This window comes from Hydra vulgaris, chromosome 15 (assembly GCF_038396675.1).
Source record: "Hydra vulgaris chromosome 15, alternate assembly HydraT2T_AEP".
In the NCBI taxonomy this organism is placed as follows: domain Eukaryota; kingdom Metazoa; phylum Cnidaria; class Hydrozoa; order Anthoathecata; family Hydridae; genus Hydra; species Hydra vulgaris.
The window spans coordinates 21,961,901-21,986,500 of NC_088934.1; the positions used below are offsets into that span (position 1 = coordinate 21,961,901).

The following is a 24,600-nucleotide window of genomic DNA, read 5'->3' on the forward strand; positions in this document are numbered from 1 at the left end:
CCTTGTATCCAGGCGGAAAAAGTGTTTGCTTTTGTTAAGGTTTCAACACTCAAATTGTCTTTATTTAAAGGAAAACTAAAGATTAAAGCATTGACATTGCAGGCATGTTCAAGACTGTGTTTTTTTCTGTTGTCTTTACAAGATTTGTAGGGCACATTATGGCCAACTTCTTCTGTTATATACTTTTGTACTCCTTTAAACTGCCCAGACATTGAACTCGCGTAGTTATACGACTGAAAAGCCATCTTTGATGTGTCAATGCCTTCTTGATGTAAAGAAGATAAAATTAGCTCAGCCATCCTTTTTCCAGTCTTATCAGTGAATTCGACTCATTACAAAAGCCTTTTCCGAATCTCTTCATTTAACGGGTTGTTCTCACAACTGTACTCATTATGACCTTGTGTGACATATCATTGTGACCTTGTGTGACATATCATTATGACCTTGTGTGACATACCATTATGACCTTGTGTGACATATCATTATGATCTTGTGTGACATATCATTATGACCTTGTATGACATATCATTATGACCTTGTGTGACATATCATTATGACCTTGTGTGACATATCATTATGACCTTGTGTGACATATCATTATGGCCTTGTGTGACATATCATTATGACCTTGTGTGACATATCATTATGACCTTGTGTGACATATCATTATGACCTTGTGTGACTCTTCGGAAGTAGTGTCGGCTATTAAATTAGAGCTGTTAATTTTATTAATGATCTGACTCTTCAATTCAGTTGCCATTAAACTAACCATTTCATTTTGAGATGATTGACTCGTGTATTTAACTTTATATGGACAAAGGGCTCTATCTTCAATCGAGGCTTTTAGTGTGGGATTGTGCTGAGAGATTCACTACTGCAACAGAGTTATCTTGGTGAGCACTTTTAGATTCTTTAAACGCAAGCCCTTGGGTTCCTAAAGTCTTGCATGTATCGATAAAAATTTCAACGGTTTTTCTATTCTTCATCTCTATTTTTTGCTCATCTATCAGAGCAAGTCTCTTAGGTTTATCAATAAGGTGGCCTATGTATCCCTTTTTCATCAAAAAGTGACAATATTCCTTTAATGAAACTTCACGTGCTTAAGAGGTAAAGCTCACCTGAAGTTTCCAAATTTGTCTTTCCCATAGCTTTTTATCTAGGAACAAGATCTTACTCCAACATTTTTCTAAGCATCTTAAGTTTTTTCCTTCTTTCCAACACCCACGGGGAAAAGACAACAGAAAAAACAAAATGTGGCATCCTTTTGGGTGCTGTATTCAAAATGTTCAAACTCTTTATACTAATGGGGATTAAATCTATTTTACCGTCACTTGGGAAACTAGCAAGTTTTGGTTGGTATGGCTCTTACTTGAGTAAATACAATTTTTAATTGTCCGTAGTTGTATGTGGGGAAAAATAGACTCCCCCCCTCCCGACCCCTTCCAAAGAGAAGTCCCTGAGTCCCAGGCTTGAATTTCAAAGAACTATTCTAGAAAGTTCTATTAAACGAGAAAAAAATGAAATAAACATTATCAAACTGTTATACAGCTAGAGGTAACGAATAATCATCGGAAAAAAAATCAAACTAATGTAATGCAAATGTGCGCAAAATAAAGGTTAACGTTGATTTCTTCAGCAAATTGTTGAACAACATAGAAAGCATAACCCATCCATTATAAAATACAGCTATTTAATACTTTATAGGAATATACTTAAGAAAAAGTTAATTCAATTGACTAATTTATTTTATTGAAAAATTTGAAAACTGTATACAACTTTCAAATTTTTCAAACAGAAAAATTTGAGAGTTGTATACAACTTTCGTTTAATAAAATTGCTTATAACTTCCAACTTCGGCGTATTTAAAGTTTAAAACAATTTGCTTTTTATATTTTTAAATTTTGATTTTTTTAATTTAATTTTGATTTATTCACAGTCATTAAAATTTACAGTTTATTGATGAAGAGCGACACGCCAGGCTGCTCTGTCAAGAAAATACAGTCTTTAGCATTTAAGTTACAGTTAAGGTGTTATATTAAAGATGGTTCGTATTTTAAGCTATGCAGATTTGTTGAATACTCCGAGTTTTGGGTTAAAGCGTTCCATAGTATGATCATACTGATTTATCATACGGTTGATATGGAAGTTGTTTCTTTTTGCACAGTTTCTTTGAAGTCGTTGAGCTTTGTTGACGGAGGGACTTCAAAGATTATTTGAAATTAAATGTATAGCAAAATTTTTGAATGTTTATTTTGTTGTAGATTCTCTATTGTTCAATAAGATCTCCTCTTGCTCGTCGTTTAGTTAGCGTTGCCAGGTTTAATCTTGATAGTTGCTAAGTATAGGGTAAGGGCTTTATGGTAGAGATTTGTTTCGTGGCACTGTGTTGAACTTGCTCGTGTTTGGCTATATCTTAAGCTAGATATTGACGGATGTGTTTTAAACCAGGTTGTGAAAAATTTATGGGAAATAGGTGTTGAAAATGAAACAGATCTCTACCTGGTTAAAGTTGATGATTTGGTTTTGCTAAAACCCATCCAACAACGCAAACTCCTTGAATCTTGGGCAAAGGAAAGCTCTGGTAAAAAAGATTTATGATACTCAAAATATGTGTCAGATCAGGTTATCCTGCTACTGGTAACATGTAACCCAGTACAATCTGCTTCATGTCCTGCTGCCTTGTAGGATACGCCTTTTTAGGCAAAGGCTAGGAGATGCCAACTCCGATATAAAACACCCCCTGCCTTGGGGCTCTTGGTTGAGTAAAGGCTAGAGATGGTGTCTCGATAAAAATACTCATCTTGGGCAGATGTTAAATGCACCCAGCTACTGTCTTGTAGAAGGCCTCCTAGGCAAAGACTTAAGGGGTAAACAGATTCTATCTGTTGACCAGCCTTGCACCCCTTCTTTATCTATTAGGCTGGCGCAGATGTATTTTTAATACATTGTTTCCAGTTTAGGATGTTGAATGCTGGATCTTCTTGACTCAATGCATGGGTTTGCTTGTGTCACTGTTTTTACGACTAGGCAACTCATTCTATTATCTCCTTATGAGGGTACAGCTCTAAAACTCAGTTTTATGGTTCTGAGGCCGGCTGGTAGTCAGGTTTCCCGAACTCTGTGGTAGCTCTCAGAGAGGCTGATTCCATCAACAGCTGAAAAATATCAAAGAATTAACAGTGCCATGTTGCGCATGGATGGTGTCCCTGTTTGTACTTTTGGTGTGCATTGCGGAGGCCACATTTGGAGGCCTTTGTTACGGCTTAGGGTTTATTAGTAGTAATGAGGCAATTGCTTGGGCTATTAAACGGTGTTCTGAGTACTATCTATGCTTTGAGTCAAGTTCTTCAAACTAATTTAAAAATGAATAAAGTACCAAAAACTATAAAACACAAAAAACCATCATCATCACCAAGTTCTCTAAACCTATCATTCACTAATATTCGTGGTCTTCGAAGTAACTTTTCTTCTGTTGAGTCTTATCTCTTGCAAAGTTCACCAGACCTACTTGCTCTTTGTGAGACTAATTTGAGTTCAGCTGTCTCATCTTGTGATCTTAGTGTTGATGGTTATCTTCCTCTGATTCGTAAAGACTCCAATAGTCACATGCTTGGCCTGGGCATTTACATTCGTAAGAATTCACCTGTTTGTCGTGAAACTAGGTTTGAATCCACAGACTATTCTTTCATGTGCTTTCGTTTAGCACCACTTCACTCTATTGCCTTTCTCTTTATTCTATATCGCTCTCTTTCATCTCAAGACTGCACTCTTTTTGATGTTATTTCTGATCATATTGACCAAGCCCTTTCTCTTTATCCATCAGCTAATATAGTTGTTGTCGGTGACTTTAATGCTCACCACTCTTAATGGCTTGGCTCTAGTGTCAGTGACTCTGCAGGCATTAAAGCCCACAACTTTTGCCTTTCTCAATCCCTAACTCAAATAGTCAACTTTCCAACTCGCTTTCCTGACAACCCTAATCATTTACCTTCTCTACTTGACTTATGTCTTGTTTCTGATCCTAGTCAGTGCTCAGTTTCACCACATTCACCCTTAGGTACTTCTGATCACAGTTTGATCTCTTTAAAACTAATATCTCATTCTTCTTCATCACCTGAATCCCCCTATTATCGAACCTCTTACAACTACAGTAAAGCTGACTGGGATTCTTTCCGTGATTTTCTTCGTGATGGCCCTTGGGTAGAAATCTTTCTACTTCCTGTCGACAAATGTGCTTCTTACATAACTTCGTGGATTCAGGCTGGCATGGAATCTTTTATTCCCTCTCGACGATTCCAGGTCAAGCCTCACTCTCCTCCATGGTTTTCCTCACACTGTGCTGCAGCGATTGCCAATCGAAACCGTTACTTCCATATTTATCAGCAAAACAATTCTCCAGAAAACAGACGTCTGTTTATTACTGCTAGAAACAACTGTAAAAAGGTTTTGTCTAACACCAAAACCCGCTATTCTCAGGTCATGAAATCTCTTATCTCATCTCAAAAATTAGGCTCTCGTGACTTCTGGAGAATCTTTAATAATATCAATAATAAGGGCAAATCTATAATTCCACCTCTCTTGTATGGTTCAGACTTTGTCACCTCACCTAAAGACAAAGCCGAACTGTTTGCTAAAAACTTTTCATCAATATCATCTCTTGATTCCACTAATTGCGTTCTACCTGATATTGCCAACAAACAGGTTGATCCATTGCTTGACATTCATATCACTCCAGCATCTGTATCTAAAGTGATCTCCTGCCTAGACTCTTCTACAGCTTGTGGCCCAGACAACATACCTGTTATTGTCTTGCAGAAGTGTTCTCCGGAGCTGTCGTCTATACTCTCAAAACTATTCAACAAGTGCTTATCAGAGTCTTGTTTTCCAGCCTGCTGGAAAGCCGCATCTATTATCCCTATCTTCAAAAATTCTGGGGAGTGATCTGATTCGTCTAACTACCGTCCCATAAGTCTTCTTCCTATCATAAGCAAGGTTTTTGAATCTTTAATTAACAAACACTTAATTTCTCATCTTGAATCTAATAACTTACTTTCTGACCATCAATATGGATTTCGATCTTCTCGTTCTACAGCTGATTTGCTAACAGTAATAACTGACAGGTTTTATCGTGCATTAGATGAAGGTGGAGAGGTTAAGGCCATCGCTCTTGACATTTCAAAAGCGTTTGATAAAGTTTGGCATGCTGGTCTTCTCCATAAGCTTTCTTCTTATGGTGTATCCGGCAACATCTTTAAGATCATTGAATCCTTCCTTTCCAATCGTAGCATAAAAGTTGTCCTCGATGGACAACACTCTTCTTCTTATTCTGTAACTTCAGGGGTTCCTCAAGGTTCTATCCTTGGCCCTATACTCTTTTTAATTTACATTAACGATCTTCCAGATATTCTCACATCTAAGGTGGCATTGTTTGCTGATGATACTACCATTTATTCTTGTCGTGATAAGAAACCAACACCCTCTGATTGCTTGGAGGGGGCATTTGAGCTTGAAAAGGATCTCACTTCTGCTACTGCATGGGGCTCACAGTGGCTGGTGAACTTTAATTCAGATAAAACTCAATTTTTTTCAGCCAATCGTTATCGCAATAATTTAGATCTTCCTATATTTATGAACGGTGATGTACTCGATGAGTCACCTACTCTTCATCTTCTAGGATTAACTCTTACTTCCAATCTTTCTTGGAAACCATATATCAAATCGGTTGCAAAATTAGCATCTGCTAAGGTTGCATCTCTCTATCGAGCTCGCCACTTTCTTACTCTGGATTCTATTCTCTATCTCTATAAATCTCAAATCCGGCCTTGTATGGAATACTGTTGCCATATCTGGGGCGGATCTTCTAATGACGTCCTTTCTCTTTTAGACAAGGTGCAAAAACGCATTGTAAACATAGTTGGACCTGCTCTTGCAGCCAACCTCTAACCATTATCACATCGTCGTAATGTTGCTTCTCTTTCTCTTTTCTACAAATACTATAATGGGCACTGCTCTAAAGAGCTAGCGTCTCTTGTGCCATCTACTAAAATTCATTCTCGTGTTACTCGTCATTCAATTAAGTGTCATCCTTTTTCTGTGACTGTTCCTAAGTGCTCCAAAAACGCTTATTCGTCTAGTTTTTTTCCTCGAACATCAGTTCTTTGGAATTCGCTTCCTTTATCTTGCTTTCCTGATTCATATACTTTGCAATCTTTTAAATCGTCTGTCAATCGTTATCTTGCTCTACAACCTTCATCTTTTCTCTTACAGTAACTTCCAACTTTAATTAGTGGCTGCTTGCAGCCTTGTTGGAAGCGAAGATGTTTAAAAAAAAAAAAAAAAAAAAAAGATATGACTTGAACTCTAAATGTGCGCGAACTCTATATGTGGGCAAACGTATAAAGTATACAATGTGCACCATAGTACAAATCAACGGCCTCAAAAATGTACTCTTGAGTATGCAAGGCACAAGGTTGCCAGCTGATGCAGCCGTGCATGCTTGTTTTCTGTACACAAAACCTTTAGGAATACCTTTGGTTGTTCAAAACTGTGGCATTACACAGCAAATAGTATTGTTTAATACAACTTGGTTTTAGATTGAACGTTGCGCCAATGATTATGAAATCTACTGAGAACGCGATCATTAATTAAGGACTTACATTTTTGTACTGTGACATTTTGAAAAATATGGTTTGTCTTACAATGAAGTTAAACAGGTTGTCGGTAATAGACTCTATGTGTTGGGATTATAAGTGCGCAAAACAGGTGACAAACTTATGTGGTTCGAGTCAAAGAGAGGGAATCGAGTCAAAGGATTTTTAAAAAGTTAACCAGGAACTGCTTTTAGTATGTGGACAGTTGATGGGTCATTTAACAGTGTGTCGTTGGTTACAAGTAAATAAATTTAGAAAATAAATAAAAATGTCATCTGAAATATTAACAGATAATGAAGCGACGTAAGAAATGAGGATTTTTCTTGACTGTTGGAGAGTGCATATTACTTTTTGATTCGATTATTACCCTAAAGGAAACGGAATTGTGGATAAAAACCATTGTATAATAAAAAGAATAGAACAGAACAATGAAAAACATTAATACCGGAAGCATTATGTTGGTCCTATGTTGCTCTCGAAAAAAATAATGTAATGGTGGCGGACTAAATATATAGATATTAAAAAACAAGAAACAAATGTGTCTTTTTAGTGCTCAAGAACAATGCGTGTCAAATATCTTGATTATTGTTTGTATGACCCTTAAGGGTCAAGTCGAAGTGCGATTATATTATGTAATTTGTTAGGATATTCCATGACGCCAAGTGGTTTATAATTTAAATATTGGATGGTTTAATTCGGCAACGATTTTTAAAAACTAATTTATTTTGTTGAGCTTGTCTTTGGAACAAAATAGTTTTAAAACATTTGACTTTTTTTATGAATGGAATTATCTCTCTTAAGAAAAAGGTTAAATAAATTTTTCTAAACGCCCAATAACTCGCTGTATTTTTTCATGGATAACTTTTGTATGTGTTAAATTTATGAGGTTTGCAATTGTTTTACTTATTTATTATTTATGTAACTATGTTTTATGTTTATTTATGTAACTATGTTTTATGTTTATTTATGTAACTATGCTTTATGTTAACTATTTTATAGAATTGCAAAACGATTTAATTAAACGTGTTTTAAGAAAAAATTAGCAATAAAAAAAAGGAGCTTATTTTAACTTAAGAGATAATCTGACAAAGGCTTTTAAAGACAAATTCTTTCATTGACATAGAATTAGAAGCTCAAAAAAGACAATCTACAGTTACTGACTTTTTTCTTGAAAATGTAAGTTTAAAACTCATATATTGGATTAAGGTCCAATGTATGAGTTTTGTTTGTTTGTTTCATTTCTATTCGTTACTTTGTCCAGAATAATTGGAAAAAGTCAACCTTTTATAATTTGAGAATCACTTAAATTCTTCTATTAGCACGTCTATTTTCCCCCATAAAACTCAAATGGAAGAGATTGAACATTATTAAAAGCTAAATGCATTTTGCCCTAAACTTGGTTGATATTGCGTACCTATTAATTAGACGAAACTGACTGATCGAGCTTAAACTTTTAAAAAAGTTTTATAAAGAAAATTTCGTTAGAAAAACAACATTTTAATCTCAAATAGAATATTGTATTATTAATAATAATACTTCGCGTAATTCTTGTGCACGGATGCCAACTAACACAAAAAAATTCCAGTTGCAAAACCTAATTTTTTTTCAAGACAGTTACATTGTTGACCAGGCCTCTACCTATAACTTTGAAGTCATCAATAATAGCTGAAATATTAGGTATAGACATTGGTGTTGAACATGGCACGATCTAATAATCAAAACGCAATTAATCAATAAAACACGATAAAACCAACAAGTTAAATTAAAATTTTAAGGTTTAAAATAGATTAAAAAATGACCTTTTTTTTAGGTTTCTTTATATCAGTTTTGACAAGAGTTTGGTAACGAGCATGCAAAATCTAAAACAAATTTTATAATAAAAGTATTTAACAGTAATAATAAATAATTAAAAGTAATAATAAATAAAAATAAAAGTAAATAATAAATAAAAATAATTAGTAGGAATTACTTTTGCCTCAGCAACAGTTAAATTTATAATTTTACACAAAAAAACTTTATCACCTTAAAAGGCTGCGGAGTTAACGCACTTAATTTCCAAATAACTCCAATATTTATTCCTCCATAAGCATCGTAAAAAAACAAAGCAATCTCCGAGAACGCACTCTAATATTATATAAAACGTCAATTACTAAAGTTAATGAAAAGGTAAATGTTAAACTTTATTTCAAAATTTTTCTTTAAGTATTTATTATATAAACATAGGAATCAAATACACCGGACGTGACAACAGAGAAGATCAAGTATACCTACCCCAGAAAAGCATTTTGAAATTTAAATTACTTTTTAATATTTTTGTTTCATAAAACAGAAATTATGGTGATTATAACAATTATAATTAATAGCATCTAATTTTGATCTTGTAGTGTATGATGTTTTAACAAAACTTATAAATATATATTTTATTTTTACAGGGAAAAAAGTTCAACAAGAACGTAGTTCTTACGCGTAACTCTTCTAGGTATAGCTTAGGTGGATTAAAATCAGCCACAGGCATACATGTACTCACAATAGAATCTTTAATTGCAAATGATTTTGAACGAATATTAGAATCAATATTTAAATAATAAAGAGGAACCATTTCCTTTTTTAACTCAATAAGAACGTGATAATCGCTGATCGGTGGGCGAAATATAGGCTAAATATATAGAAAACTTATCTAGATAAACATGTAATAACAATTTTTGATTAAAACAAAATAGGCAAGTTAACATATAATAAAGGTTGTAAAGTGTGTATTTAGTCAGAAAGCTTACTTCAACAGAAATAGAAACGTTTGACCATATGTTTGAGTCGATGTATTTTAATGCAGAGTCAGCCAGCAACGACAAACGACGTAGAATCTTAAATAATTAGCTATTAGTTAAAAAATACAAAACTTAATCAACTAATCACTAAAGTGATAAAAGTTTTACCTAACCTGCTTATTTATATTTTTTGTCCACAATCCTCCCTGGTGATCATATGAACAAGCGACACACATAGGAGGCAGCTGATCTCTGTTCAATTCAAAGTTCTCCTTTATTTTGTGAAATTCGTCATCTAAATTTTTATAACTATTATGACCTGAGAGATTTTCATATAAAAGCAGTATTAAGAAAAACTTACTTGTAATTTGGTTGTTGAGATTAACAATTACTGGTTCATTATTCCAATCATGGTTACACATAAACTCTAAGAAGCGTATAAAGCCAGACATGTGACATCTAGTTTGACAGTTACTGCTATTATTATTACTATTATTGTTATTATCATTATAATATTAATATAATATTATTTTTTTATCATTATTATAAAGAACACAAAAATAACTATTTGTTTGTTTGTATTTTTGCTTTTTTTTAATTCAGCTTTTATAACGTACCTTGGTGCTTCCGATGGTTGTGGACATAAAAACAAAAAAGCTACTATAAGCTCTAATGCCTCTTCTGAAAGAAATTCAGAAAACATTTGAGCAGCTATCCATTTTTTAGCCAATCTAACTGTTAAAGGGTATTCATGATATTGACTGTTTAAACTATAAATACAAAATTAATAAAAAATTAGTCCTTTTATTTAAAAAAAAAAAAATCAACTAAGTAACTTTTTTAAGAAAACTAACTTTAAAAAAAAATCAACTAAGTTTTGAATTCATGACAATTCAAAATGGTGGCTTTTAACTATTTCAGAATTATATTTTGTAGCATTTCATTTCTTTCATCAATTAAGCTTTTATTGAGATCATAATGAAAATAACTATAAGCTTTGACACTTTAAAATAGAGCCCAGATCTCTGCTTAAAAATATAAAAAGATTTTAAAGTACAAAGAAAAGTTTATTAGTTTGAAAAAAAAACAACTTTTTTTACAAGTACTTTTATGTAAGACTGTCAATGGATACTCGCCCATTGGTTAATGCATGGGTAGCATTATCAAATAGCGGATAACCCTTTTTTTCCCCCTCTATCATTTCTGAAAACATTAAACGTTTCCAAAAATATTCCAAAAATATTAATGTTTTTGAATCAGAAACCTATTTATTTTTACTAACATTATGTACAATGTTTTTCTTTAAACAAATCAGAATTACTCATTTGTCTACAGGATAAAACTCTTTCAAAACCTAGAATTCTTTTAAAACCTTGTTTGTCTATGAGACAGAACTACTCGTTTATGTATGGAGCAAAACTATTATAAAACCTAGAAGATGTAAAATATTATTAATATGAAGCTTATTCAAAGAAATCCAAGTTTAAGTAAAGAAAATTATATTTAAAATATATAAGATAAAAATACATTTTGTTTTGAAAACATTTTTTTTAAGTGCGCGTAAAAAGTATTCTAAACAACTACAATGTTTAAAACTGCGTTCATCAATTTGTAAGAAATGTTTAGTAAAAATTTTTGTTATTTCTTCTCTTTATACTTAACTATTAGATTTTTATTTTATTTTTAAGTTATATTTTATCTCTTGAATTTAGAATATATAAAGATCAGATTTGTTGTTTATTTTGCACCTTTCTCGTTATATTTTCTTGTGATTGTAATTTAGATTTTAACTGTAAAATTTTGTTTTATTAATGTTGTTTTTATTCAGCATAATTTGTGTCAATGTGGTTTGTTTAAGCCACCCGTTGTAACATAGTTTAGAGTGATTTGGCTCTTGGTAAAAGGAGCAAGATCTTTCGTAAAATTTTGATCCATTATAAAACACCTGAGAGAGTCTTCAAAAATAAACACTTATCACACAGAAAATATTAAAAAACTGTATAATATAAATACAAAAGAAAATAGTGCAAATAAAAATTTTATAAATAGACTTATATATAATAAATTATTTAATATAAGACATATTTACACATGTACATACATATAAATACAAACATTGTACATTATTACCAGAAAACCAGAATTGTGGTGGAGAAATTTTCTTGCCTCAAAAGCAATTGTTTAACCACCCTTACTACAACTGTATCTTATTTATATTTTTGTATATACATACATACATATACATACATACATATATATCAGGCCTTGTTTCGCTGCGATTTCGCTGCGTAACAAAAACGCGTAGTGCATTTCTAAGTAACTCAACTCAGCAAATATATTTTGTATTGTTAAAAGTTATATTGCGTCACTAGTGTCTTTTCAAGTACCGCATTGTAATTAAAGTTATTTTATTAACGCGTTGAAAATCACACAAACAGTTTTTTTTCTCTCACTATAACAAAAGTTATAAATAAAATCTAAGTTCCTATTTGAAAAATCATTTTATTATTTTTTTCAAACTAAATTTTATTTAAAAAAAAATATGTTTTTCATAAAACGTAAAATAATATTTGTTTATTTTCTAATAATTTTACAGTTGGTTTTTGGTTATTTTATTTAATAATTTATAATGTTAATAAATTTTTTCTAATTTATTTTGTGAACTCTTTTTAATAATGTTTTTAAACAATAAATAGTTTTTTTATTATTTATCAGTTACCGATAACATATTCGTGATCGTAATTCATTTTCATAAATTAAACGAACGTCATTAAAATTTTACGTTATTGAATTAACAATAAACAAAAAATCTTATTAATAAAATATTTACATCAAAATCACCATTTCAGATTCGTATTTTTTAAAACTATTATGACAAAAAATAATATTTATATTTAAAAGGAATTTATATATTTAATTCCTTAAGATAAAACTTAAAACACTTTATTTTTTTTAACTAATTTTTAACAACAACAACAAAAATTATTAAACAAACTGTTTCTTTAACAAAAAATCTATGAGTTTATAATTGCGGTTAAATGCTTTTACTTACGACTTTATTTCTTCTGAATAAACGTCACGTTAACGACATCAAAAGATAATTTAAATATTCTAAAAGATAAAAGTTTTTGCGTAGCGCAAAACTGCTGAACGCGTAGGCAAATCGCCTTTTCGCAGGCAAAATGCGAGCTGCGTAACGCTTCTTAACCAGGCCTGTATATATATATATATATATATATATATATATATATATATATATATATATATATATATATATATATATATATGTGTGTATATATGTATATATGTATATATATATATATATATATATATATATATATATATATGTATATATATATATATATATATATATATATATATATATATATATATATATATATATGTATATATGTATATATGTATATATATGTATATATGTATATATATATGTATATATGTATATATATATATATGTATATATATATATATGTATATGTATATATATATATGTATATATATATATGTATATATATATATATATATATATGTATGTATATATATATGTATGTATATGTATGTATGTATATGTATGTATATATATATATATATGTATATATATCTATATATATATATGTATATATATATATATGTATATATATATATGTATATATATATATGTATACATATATATATATATATATATATATATATATATATATATATATATATATATATATATATATATATATATGTATATATGTGTATATATATATATATATATATATGTATATATATATATATATATATATATATATATATATATATATATATATATATATATATTATTGTTATGTATTCATATTTCACTTCATATTTCACTTGTTAAATTAAAAAAATCTGTGTTCTTTTCTGTCTTCCTCTTGTTCTTTCCATTTTTTTGTACTACTTCCGCGCCACTCTGTACTACTTCTTTATTCCTTTTTACATACTTTGGGAGGTTGCTAGATGCGTCTTAATTAATAGTTCAAATAGGTTTGTCTAACATTTATGTTAGGCGCTTATCACTTCATTTAATCTAAACATTTCACTTGATTAGTTTATTTAAATTTTAATAACTGTTTCATGCATGAATAGCTTGTTACCTTTTCTTGTAACATTTTCTTCAATACATAAAAAAGTCCGCCCTCAGACTAAATGTATTATATTAAAACTGCATCACTGTAAACTAACATCATGTTTATCATTTACATTGGAAAAACTCATCATTATTGTACAGCAACATCAGCAAAACTCATCACAGCATCATATAATTCAGCATCATAAAACAACACCATAAAAACCCTTATTGCAAAACAGCATCATTGAAAAACGGCAACTTAAAAATTAATTCTAATAGATCATCATCATAAAAATCATTGCTAATTAGGATCATTACAAAACAGCACTATAAAAATTCATCTTCACAAATAGGGACTGTTCCTGGGTAAAATAAACCCTGGATTATTTTTTTTGGTATCCATGGATTTTAATAACAAATTGTTAACTTTAATGAGCTGGAAGTAAAAAGTTAAAAGTTAAAAGTTTAGCAAAAAGTCTTGAGTTTTAGGTTCTGAAATTATTATTATTATTAGAAGTAATATTATTAGTAGAAGATATTAGATTTGTAGAAGGGAAGCAACATTATTAACAGCTAATGACACATTAAACTTTATTATTAAAAAATGCTCAAGATTGCTATTTAGCAAATAATTTTAAGAATGTTCTAGTTAAAAGGATATTTCAAAGAAGAAAATATGATCTTGTCTATTTGTTTACTTGGTTTATTAAGGTTTTTAGATAATCCAAAGTCATTAAAAAGTGATATCTATAATAACTCAATTTGCATAACAACTAAAACAGAGATAATAAATATAGCTATTGAATTTACTGAGAGACTTTTTCCATATTTAAAAATATAACAAAAGTAGAAGTTAAAATTAATCAAAATGATAACCTTAACAATATTATGATTAATGATAAACTTAACAATAGTAATGTCAGTTTAGAAAAGCCATCGGAATCTATGGCTGAAAGATTAAAAAAGTTTGTAAAAAAAAGACAACTTTGTAGTTAATTGCAATAAATCAACTAAGTGTCAGGAATTCAATTTGTTTGAAGCAACTAACAAAAGATCACATAATTTAGATATGCTTTATAATGCACTTTTAACTGTTTGACCATCCAGTGTTGAAGCTGAAAGAGTGTTTAGTTCAACAGGTTACACTTTTTTAGTTCTACATTTTTTACAAAGTTTAGAACTAGATTATCATGCAGTCATCTGGATGCACTGGTTTTTCTAAAAGGTCACTTTTAACCACAAAAATAGTTTTAAAAATAAAAAAAATAAAAATTATTCGTCTGTATTTTATTTAAACTGCCATTACCATTAATCAATAGTTCTAACTTGTCATGTTGCTCTTACAAATTGTACATTTGCATTCACGTGTGGAATGTTATTTTTTTCTAGGGCCACAGCTCGTTTGGTGATTTATCCGTTACATGTTTTCATTTAGAAATAGGTATACTCCTGCGATTTCGCACGCACCCATGCACAATGAAATTGGTCTGTTGCTACCCTTCGCCATGTATTTTATATTGAGGCCATCTACTTGTACTGCTCCATAAGGTAATATTTTCGTATTCATGGCTAAAAGACATTTTCCTGATGTTATGGGTGTTTGTTGGGATGCTAGGTCTTTAGACTTTTGGTTTAGAAAATTTGATTGACAAGAGTGACTTTTTTTTTGTTAATTCACCTTCTCAAGGCCAATAAGACCACTACAGATAAGGAGGCTACTTGTAGTTATAACCCTCTCTCAACTCTATAACTCTGAAACACAAACCTTGACAAACAAGACTGCTATGCGGAGAAACAGTTGAGCGCGGTACTACCAGGGACGTGGTGGGGATCGAACTTGGAACCTCTCGCTTATAAAGCGAGCGCTCTACCACGACACCACTACCGCATTTCTTGACATAACAATGAAATAGGGTTATTATGGTGGTCAGAGGTCTGTAAGCATAAACATCTGCCATAAAACTCTACACAGAGTCATTTAAGGAATGCATGTTATGGTTGCATAAAGTAATTCCAGGTAGTTAATAAACTCCAAAAGGTTTTACTCTAGGCATGAATCTACATTTTCTTTGGATTTTCTCCCTCTGTATGTGTAGATGTGTCATGGTTAAAGCTGAGATATGCCCACTTTTGGTCTTTCTACTATTATGGTATTTCTGGATCATTCAGGAGTCGAAAATGTTTTCTTGCGACTCCAAAGTATTTTGGTTGGAGGGATAACCTTCCCATTTAACTAGGTATTGGATTTTTCCTCTTCTCGTTCTTTTGTCAACAATTTTCTTAATCTTATATATATTGGAATCTATATATAACAGAATCTGGCACCTAACTTTGCTAGGTGCCGGATTCTGTTTTTGTTGAGCACAGGTGGTACATGATTTCACCCAAGTTTGTATGTCATTGTACATATCAAACCAAAAGAAATTGGTTCTAATTTTTTTATAGGTTTTTGTCAGTCTGAAGGTTCATTGTGGACCCAATTTATTGATTCAGTCTTAAAGACTGCGGTACAACAAACTGGGTGAAATTTTTTAAGGCTTTCGATTTATGATGGAATAGTAAACCATCCTTATCTAAGTGATAGTTACCTTCCAATGCTAAGACTTTCTTTGTTTCCTTTAAGTCTTCAGGTAGTTCTTTCTTGGCTAGATATGACACTAGGTTGGCGCAATAGGGATGGTTTCACTGTTCTTTTACAACTTGGTCAGAGGGGCTTCCTGGTACTGTCAATGTTGTGACTGTGTCATAACTTTGTCTGGAAAGTTCATCAGCGTTACTATGCATTTTCCTTGATCGGTACTATATTTCGGAGTTGTAGCCCTGCAGCCTTAAGCTCCATCTTGCAAATTGACCAGTTGAGTCTTTAATAGACATTACCCATTTTAGTGAATTGTGATATGTTACAATTTTAAAACTTTTCCCACAGACTTACGGCTTACATTTTTGCACTGCAACAACAACAGCTAACGCTTCACGTTCTGTGGAATATTTACTTTCTGTACTTATGAAATTTCATCCACCAGAGAGAATAACTCGTTCAAGGTCTCCTTGATATTGTGATAAGACATAATGCATCGCCACTTGCATCAGAATATATGATGAAAGGTTTCTCAAAGTAATAAGGGAATTCGTTCTACCATTTGAACTCTGAATCTTTCTCTAATAATTTATTTAACGGTAGTGTAATGTTTGAAAATCCTTTTATGAATTTTCTGTAGTAACTACATAGGCTAATGAATGCTCTAACATCTTTTATATTTTTGGACACAGGATAATCTTTTACTGCTTTGATATTTTCTGGATCTGGTTTAATACCATCTGTGTTAATATAATGTCCTAAAAATTTAACCTCACAGGTGCAAAAGGTACACATCAGTATGTTAAATGTTAAATTTTAACACGGCTAATCTTATATTGTCAATTATCATTTGTATATGTTTGAGGTGTTGTTCTTATGTTTTTAAATATAAAATATCATCTAAATAGAGCATGCAGTTTTTATATAGATGATTGCGAAGTAAATAGTTCATCATTCAGATTTAAATGTTAAAGGCGTGTTTGACAGATCAAAGGGGAGGACTTTAAACTGATATAATCCTTTGTGTGACATAAAAGCAATTTTCTCTTTAGAATCTTTGTCAAGCTGCATCTGGTAATAACCACTTAACAGATATAACGAAGAAGAATATTTTGCTCCATATAACATCAAGACTTTCGTTGATTCGAGAGTGGGGAAGTATCCTTCTTGGAAATGTTATTCAATTTACGGTAATCTATACATATTCAATAGGAACCATCTTTCTTCAGTACCATGACTACTGGGCTGGACCAGGGACTGACACTTGGTTCTGACATTATTTGTCAGAAATATGGTTATGACATTATTTGTCAGCACCTCCTTGATATGTTTGTCCAGTCATTTCCATTGTGGTTCGGCAAGGTGGTAAGCTCTTTGTCAAATCAACTGAGCATTGCTAGTATCAATAAAGTGTTGAACCGCATCAGTCTGTCTAATTTCATGTAAACCTTGACCAAAAACATCTTTATTGTTTGGTATTAGTTAGTATAGGTATTGTTTAGTAAAGTCAATAGTTGAAACATTCCTTAGGGTCCAATAGGGCGTCATTAGTTTTTGCTTCTAACAAAATCATCAATCCTGCAGATAATCGAGCGCCATATTCTTCAGGAACTTTGGAGGGTGGCGTGACAATGGCTCCATTACTTGATTTTTACAAATGATCAAATAGTTTGGTGATGAGTTAACAACATGAAGTTTAACTTGGTTAGACCCGCCATGGGTTATGGTAGGGAAAACATGGACATTTTGTTCCTCAAAAAAATTTGTCTCTGGTATGAAGAGACAGTCGTCTTTAGTTTCTAAGGTGTGTGTTATGGTAAGAATAGCTTCACAATCGGGCAGCCTTCATTTCCTTCGTTACACATACTGGGGTTATAACAAGCTCTACGATCGTCTTCTTTAGTAAAAGCGTTGTAGACTTCTTACAGGGACTTGAGGATGTTTTGGGTGTTATGGCTCCAGTGGTTAAGTTGTGGCGATATATGTCGATAATGAGGTTGCCATGGTAATGGGGAAATTTTCACTAAGCACGACCTTTAGGTGTGTCCTACTCTTAAACATTGTCTACATATGACCTGACTGTCACTGGTACAAAGGTTACATCCAGTTAGATGAAATCTTTCATGCTGAGTAAGATGGTTATTGTTCCGCCTTAATGAGTCTATTTCCATTTGTTGGTTCACTTGGTCTCGTCATCAATACCTAACTGCTGACTCAATTTATTGAGGGTGTTAATGTATGAATTCAGATCTGCATTTTGTGACAATCCAAACAGTTCCATTTTCCTGGTCCATGCTATGTTTACATTGTCATAGTGTCTACGAAATTGTTCTTGGAGTTAGTTAAAATTATTCTTAGTAGGCGCAGGCGGAATTCCATAATACACCAGGGCACTACCTTCCAGGTGTAGTGGAAAGGCTAATAACTTTTTCCGTCCCACCACTGGTTATGGAGAATACTGCAAAAGCTAGTTAACCATTTGCTGACATCTTCAATTTCTGTACTTTTAAACACTTTTGGGTGCATCTCCTTTAATTGGTTTCATTGCTTTTTGGTCAATAATTTCCTCCAGAGACATATTGTTTTTCACGTTTTTGTTTGTTGAGTTGTGGCTGTTTTCCTGTTTAAATGAATTAGTGTCAGATAGTTCTGAGTCGATAGAATAGGAGGCGGAGTTGTTGAGACAGGTGTGAGAATTATTGGCTGTACCACCACTATGGGTTGGTTCTGTAAACGGACATATTTTTCAGAACGTAAACAACTCATAAGTAAATGACAAAGTTAATAAAGTTGGTATAACAGTTACGATTTTGTTAATAAAGTTGGTAATACCAGTTATGGTTTTGTTCGAATAATCTAGCATGAGTAAAATAACAGATGAAAAAAATAAATCTTTTCCTATGCAGTTGAATTGATCGGCTCAAGCAGAGATGGAATCTACTTGTATCCGGGCAGTGCCTCCAAATGTTACATAAATGTATTTCGCTTGTTAATGAACCAATCAGCAAAACTTTGAATATATCCAACTATTTTGTACTAATTATTATATCGTTTATAACTCCTATATTTTATCCAATACAATAGTAACGCTAATTCTATATATTATAAATGTCTGTGTGTTCCTTTCGATCTTCCTCTTCTTCTTTCTCTTTTCTTGTACTACTTCTGCGCCACTCTATATTACTTTATTTCTTTTTATATACTTTTGGAGGTTGCTAGATGCATCTTAATAGTTCAAACAGGTGTGTCTAGCGTTTATATTAGTTGCTTTACGCTTTATTTAGTCTAAACATTTCACTTGATTAGTTAATCTAAATTTTAATAATTATTATTTCACGCCTGAATAGTTTGCTACCTTTCTAACAATATATATATATATTGTGCAGTAGTGGTGTCGTGGTAGAGCGCTCACTTTATAAGCGAGAGGTTCTGAGTTCGATCCCCACCACATCCCTGGTAGTACTGCGCTCAACTTGTTTCTCCGCGCAGTGCCTTGTTTGTCAAGGTTCATGTTTCAGAGTTATAGAGTTGAGAGAGGATTATAACCACAATTAAGTAGCCTCCTCATCTGTAATGGCCTTCTTAGCCTTGGGGAGGTGAATTAACAAAATGTATATATATATATATATATATATATATATATATATATATATATATATATATATATATATATATATATATATATATATATATATTTATATATACACACACAGGAGCTATTTTAAATCGTTTTTAATAACGTCCACTAGGACGGGTCATACTTTTTTTTTTTAGAGTTGCTAACCTGGCTATGGTCTAAAAAGTTGCTCTAGGTGCTACTTATTGTAAAAAGGCCAAAAACATTTAAAACAACAGGTGTCTTGTACTTGCAACTTTACCGCAAAGATTTACCCTTTAATGGCTTATAGCTAAAAATATAAGAAATTCATCAAGCACTTAATATGATACAGAGGCCATATCCATGGCTAGCGCAAAAAAGTATTTTTTTGGGGGTTTTATAAGCATTTTTTGCTTACTATAAAAAAAAGTTAAAAAAAAAGATGCACCCCCTTAATTGCGGCCCTGTCAACGATAAGGGGGTGTTATCGACGTCGAAACATAAAATTCACTTAAATGGTGAAGTTCTAGATATTATTAGTTCAATGAAACAATATAATCAAACGTAATTTACAAAAAGTCTGATTTACAGCTAACACTAGGTAGTTCTGTTCTTGATGCAGTACACTGTAAAATCATTCCATGTCGCGATTCATGCCCAAAAACGGTTGAGCTTGCTGCAGAGATATCTTGGATAGCACGCTCAACTGCCTGAGAGTGACAGGGTATACCAAAAATGAAATCAAACTGACAGTGTTGAAGTTTTTCACCTTCAATAGCTGCTAGCAACGGTGGTGGTGTGAGGTTAGCTGTAGTCCAGTCAATCATATCAACGTAAGTCAAAGCATTGGCGTTTAGCTTGATACTTGACTTATCAAAAACACGCACAGAAGAACTACACGAAGTACTTTTCAAATTAATTATTTTTTCACAACAGAAATGTCGCACAGAATCATCATTGTCACAAACACCAGAAAGAAGAATGTTTTCGGAGTGGGCAAAGTAGTTGTTGTTCTGCAACGCAGGCTCTAATATTTTCCAATCTTCTGCTCCAAGCTCATGACACTGCTTCAGCAAGTAAAAAAAGTTCTTTGCACCATCAGCGCAAGAAGGATGACTCTTGATATTGAACCATGAAGGAGCGTAAACATTTACTATAAAGCGTACAATTTTGTATAGTGATGGGAAACAGACTTCTTTCGACATATACAATCTCAAAATTCTGTTGGCTTTTGTCAGCCACCTAGCATGGTTTAAATTTCCTGGCATTGCGTTCTGTGAAGACCTAATTTCATCACTATTTGTATAACCTTGCTGCACTGCCAAGCATGCTCTAAGAAGATATATTTGATCTGTACTTAGACTGTTCTTAACCTCATCATTAATCTCAACCACTTTTCCTAACATAGCTTTAAACTTTGAAATTGGTAAATCCTTGGGGTCAAAGTCTAGCGCACTCATAATTACACCACTGGAACTACTAGGACCTCTTGTACATCCTCCATCAATAGCAGAAATGTATTTCCGAAATGGTAGTTCATTAGCATGCAACAGGCAAACAAGCCATTGCAGTGGTCTTGCAACGCCTTTCTCTAATTTTCAAATCACACCATTTCGTTTGCCTGTATTGGTTACTGTACCGTCACAAACAACTGCTAGTAGCGTACTTGCTGAATTTGTATTTGCAATTATCGATAATATCTCATTTGCAACGTCAACTGTTTACCTGTTTCTGGCATTACATGATCAATGTAGTTATTGTTTGGAAATGATACAATAACATAATGTTCTTCCTTTATGCTTCTACGTATACCAGACTTCTCAACAAAAGTTAAGTCTTTCTTCCCATCAAATCCAATACAAATTAGTTCTTGCATCTTGGCAGCATGCTTAGAAACTTGTTTCTGCCGCCAAAGACCTCTCTGACGTCTAAGTTTTGCAGGATCTATTGCAATTTTTGCCAACAATAGCTTCATATCTTTTAGCACTGCATTCACTACAAGACAAGCTTCTCTGTTACTAATCTTGCATCTGTTTAAAGCTTTGCACAACTCCGGATATTGTTTCGTGTTTCTGGGTGCTGCTACACCATCATAAGATTCACCACTGGAAATTTCATAATCAAGAACTTCCATGTTTAGTTGAAGTTCTACGTCCTCACCACCATCATCATCAGCATCATCACTCATGTTGTTGTAGATATAATTTATTTTTGTCTCACATTTTATTTTCTGATTGCGCTCAAATTTTAAACGTTTGACTGCTCTCATTTCTTTCTTCTGCAACATACCTGTAGCTTTTATATCTATAGCACCTATATACATTTTCCTTTCAGTTTTTTGGTCCAACCAGAAAGACCATTCTGTTGGAGGTATTTTATGCGACAGTGGACAAATACATTGTGAATTCTCTTGTATACCGCTGTCAACACATTTACAAGTACATATATCAAATACAGTTTGTAATGATTTCAAACAGTCTTGGTAGTTGATGGATGTCTTCTTAGAACTGGGATATTTAGCAAGACCCTTAACTTTATCAATCCATTTCTTTATACGATTGACTACACTCTTTGTGTCAATTACTGGGATACTCGCAGTTTTGTAGATACTTACAACTTCATGTGCTACAGCTGTCACTCTCTTCTGCATACAATCATATTTATTGTGCTTTAAGTAGTAGTCATACAGTCTGTAAACATCACTAGATGTAGGAAGTTGATTTTTTTTAATAACTGCAGGCTGCCCCAGAACTGAGTGTTTTGTCCCAAGTCTTGTGCTGACGGACGCCATTTATTAATACTCAATACAATGGAAACCAACTTGTCCAAACAATATCATATAACAATTAGAAAAGATTGATTATAAACAACTGATTGAAATAAACCCTGTTGTAGCAAGAATCAATTACCACTTTTTTTAAACAATCTAAAATATAAAACAGAACATGTTAAACACATATATTACCGTAATACAGGGTTTGATGAGGGTAAATTTACGATATGCTAGGATTACTTTTGGTTGAGTTAAGGTAATGTATGATTAATTTATGGTTACTTAGACTTATCTAATCTCATTTCATGTACCAGTGAATGTAATATAAACTAAACGCAGTGAACACTAATAAGAATATGCCTTTATAAAATTGATATACGTTTTTACATTATTTCCACATTTTCAACTACAAGTTGCAAGTACTTACTGAGCTTAAAATTTAAAAAATCTTATGGTCCCTAGATTTTGGACGAATAGAACAACTTTTTATGCTATAGCCACAAAAAAAAAAAGTATGGCCAGCCTTAGCGTCCACCGTATTCGGGCGCCGCCCAAATTAAAATTATTTAAACGCAGATTTTCCGCTAAAGTTTTCCGGTACAAAGGTGTACCGCCACCCAATTTTTTTTCCTAGAATAGGCCCTTATATATATTTATATTTTATATATAATTATATTATTATATCTTATTTTAAGAACTTAAGATTCCTTTGCTTTTGAAAAAGTACAAAAGTTAGACTACAAATGTAGTTTTAAATGTCAAGGATGTAGTTTTAACTACATCCTTAGCATTTAAAACTACATTTGAAATTTTTTATTTCAAAGAACTTTCAAATCAAATAACTCACAAGTGTTGATATATAACTTGAGCTCTCTAGTCAGTATTTCCCCCCTTACACATCTTTTTCACTATTAACCAGTATCATGCTTAGGACTAAATTAAGCACCAGTGTTAAAAAACTAAATAGTCATACTTTTAAGTTTTTAATGCTAAAGAGGTTGCAACACAAGCTCACCGTGTCACTAATAACCCAACTTCACCACTAATAACAGATATTCAATGTACTATATTTAGGTTAATAATCAAAAATTATAATTTTTACCTTTTAATTAGAGAGTTGTGCAATGGTTTTTTTACAATTATAATATCAAGTTGGTGAGCAGCTAGTCCACACTCTTTTTTAAGAAGAGAACCAACATTCAAATTTTCTTGGTACAACACCATTTCACGATAATTAACCACAGATATACGAAAAACATAACCATTCTAAAATAATTAAACAAAAATATACTAAAAACATAGCGATTCTAAAATAATTAACCAAAGATATAATAAAAACATAACCATTCTAAAACAATTATTAGGTGTTAATAATTTATAAGCAAAGCAAAACAAAAAAACGACATCAAAACTTTATATGCATACATACAAATCTCTTCAAAAAAATATTTGGCCAAAAAATATTCTTTTAAAAAACGTATTGCTACCAAGTTCTTTTGCAATACTGAGAAAAAAAACTTCATAAAAATTAAGACAATAAAATGACTACAAAAAGTAAATATAAAGAAGTTTGGTACTGCAATAAGTTGTATTTAAAATTTTTTTTTTGATTTAGTTAAAAAAATGTTCAATTAAATTTTCTATAAATTAATTCTATTAAAAAAATATTAAGAAGGAACTGAATATGTTAATTTTATTTAAATTCTCTGCATTAATTTATTTATTTCGTATCTATTTCATTTTCTTCATTGTTTGTTTATTAAATACAGGTTGTTAACTTTCATATTACCCTAAAGTTTAGCTTTTTTTTTAAAAAAATATTTTACTTTGTAAGTATTTATTTAAAATTGCATAGCATATAAATGAATTTTACAATTTTTTCTTCATAATGTATCTGGAGTATAATTCTCTTTGGTTAAAAATGATAAATGGGAGATGAACTGACAGAAAATTACTTACAAGGGTATAGGTTTTCAATACCATCTCGAAGTATACGTAAATATTTCTGCAAAAATGTTTTTTGATACAATGTAGTATTAGCAGTATTGGTTTTATATAATAATCTGTCAGGGTTTGATATTTTGAAGTTATTGCATGTGTTGGGTTAGATTTTATATTT

The 24,600-nt window shown here is 31.8% G+C and overlaps 1 protein-coding gene across 7 annotated transcripts in view; it reads right to left on the reverse strand.

The window, feature by feature from the left end:
• Positions 1 to 8,145: 8,145 nt before the first annotated feature.
• Positions 8,146 to 24,600, reverse strand: part of LOC136072024 (nucleolar protein 6-like) — a 69,751-nt gene continuing 53,296 nt past the window's right edge. For all 7 annotated transcript variants that reach the window (XM_065819929.1, XM_065819928.1, XM_065819932.1 and 4 more), the window contains exons 20-28: positions 23,584 to 23,747; positions 10,033 to 10,185; positions 9,777 to 9,874; positions 9,589 to 9,710; positions 9,425 to 9,511; positions 9,115 to 9,306; positions 8,673 to 8,774; positions 8,450 to 8,509; positions 8,146 to 8,358 (exon numbers count right to left, since the gene is read on the reverse strand). In XM_065819929.1, the coding sequence (XP_065676001.1) occupies positions 8,245 to 8,358; positions 8,450 to 8,509; positions 8,673 to 8,774; positions 9,115 to 9,306; positions 9,425 to 9,511; positions 9,589 to 9,710; positions 9,777 to 9,874; positions 10,033 to 10,185; positions 23,584 to 23,747 (1,092 nt within the window). In that variant the 3' untranslated portion in view covers positions 8,146 to 8,244. The remainder of the gene's footprint in view (positions 8,359 to 8,449; positions 8,510 to 8,672; positions 8,775 to 9,114; positions 9,307 to 9,424; positions 9,512 to 9,588; positions 9,711 to 9,776; positions 9,875 to 10,032; positions 10,186 to 23,583; positions 23,748 to 24,600) is intronic.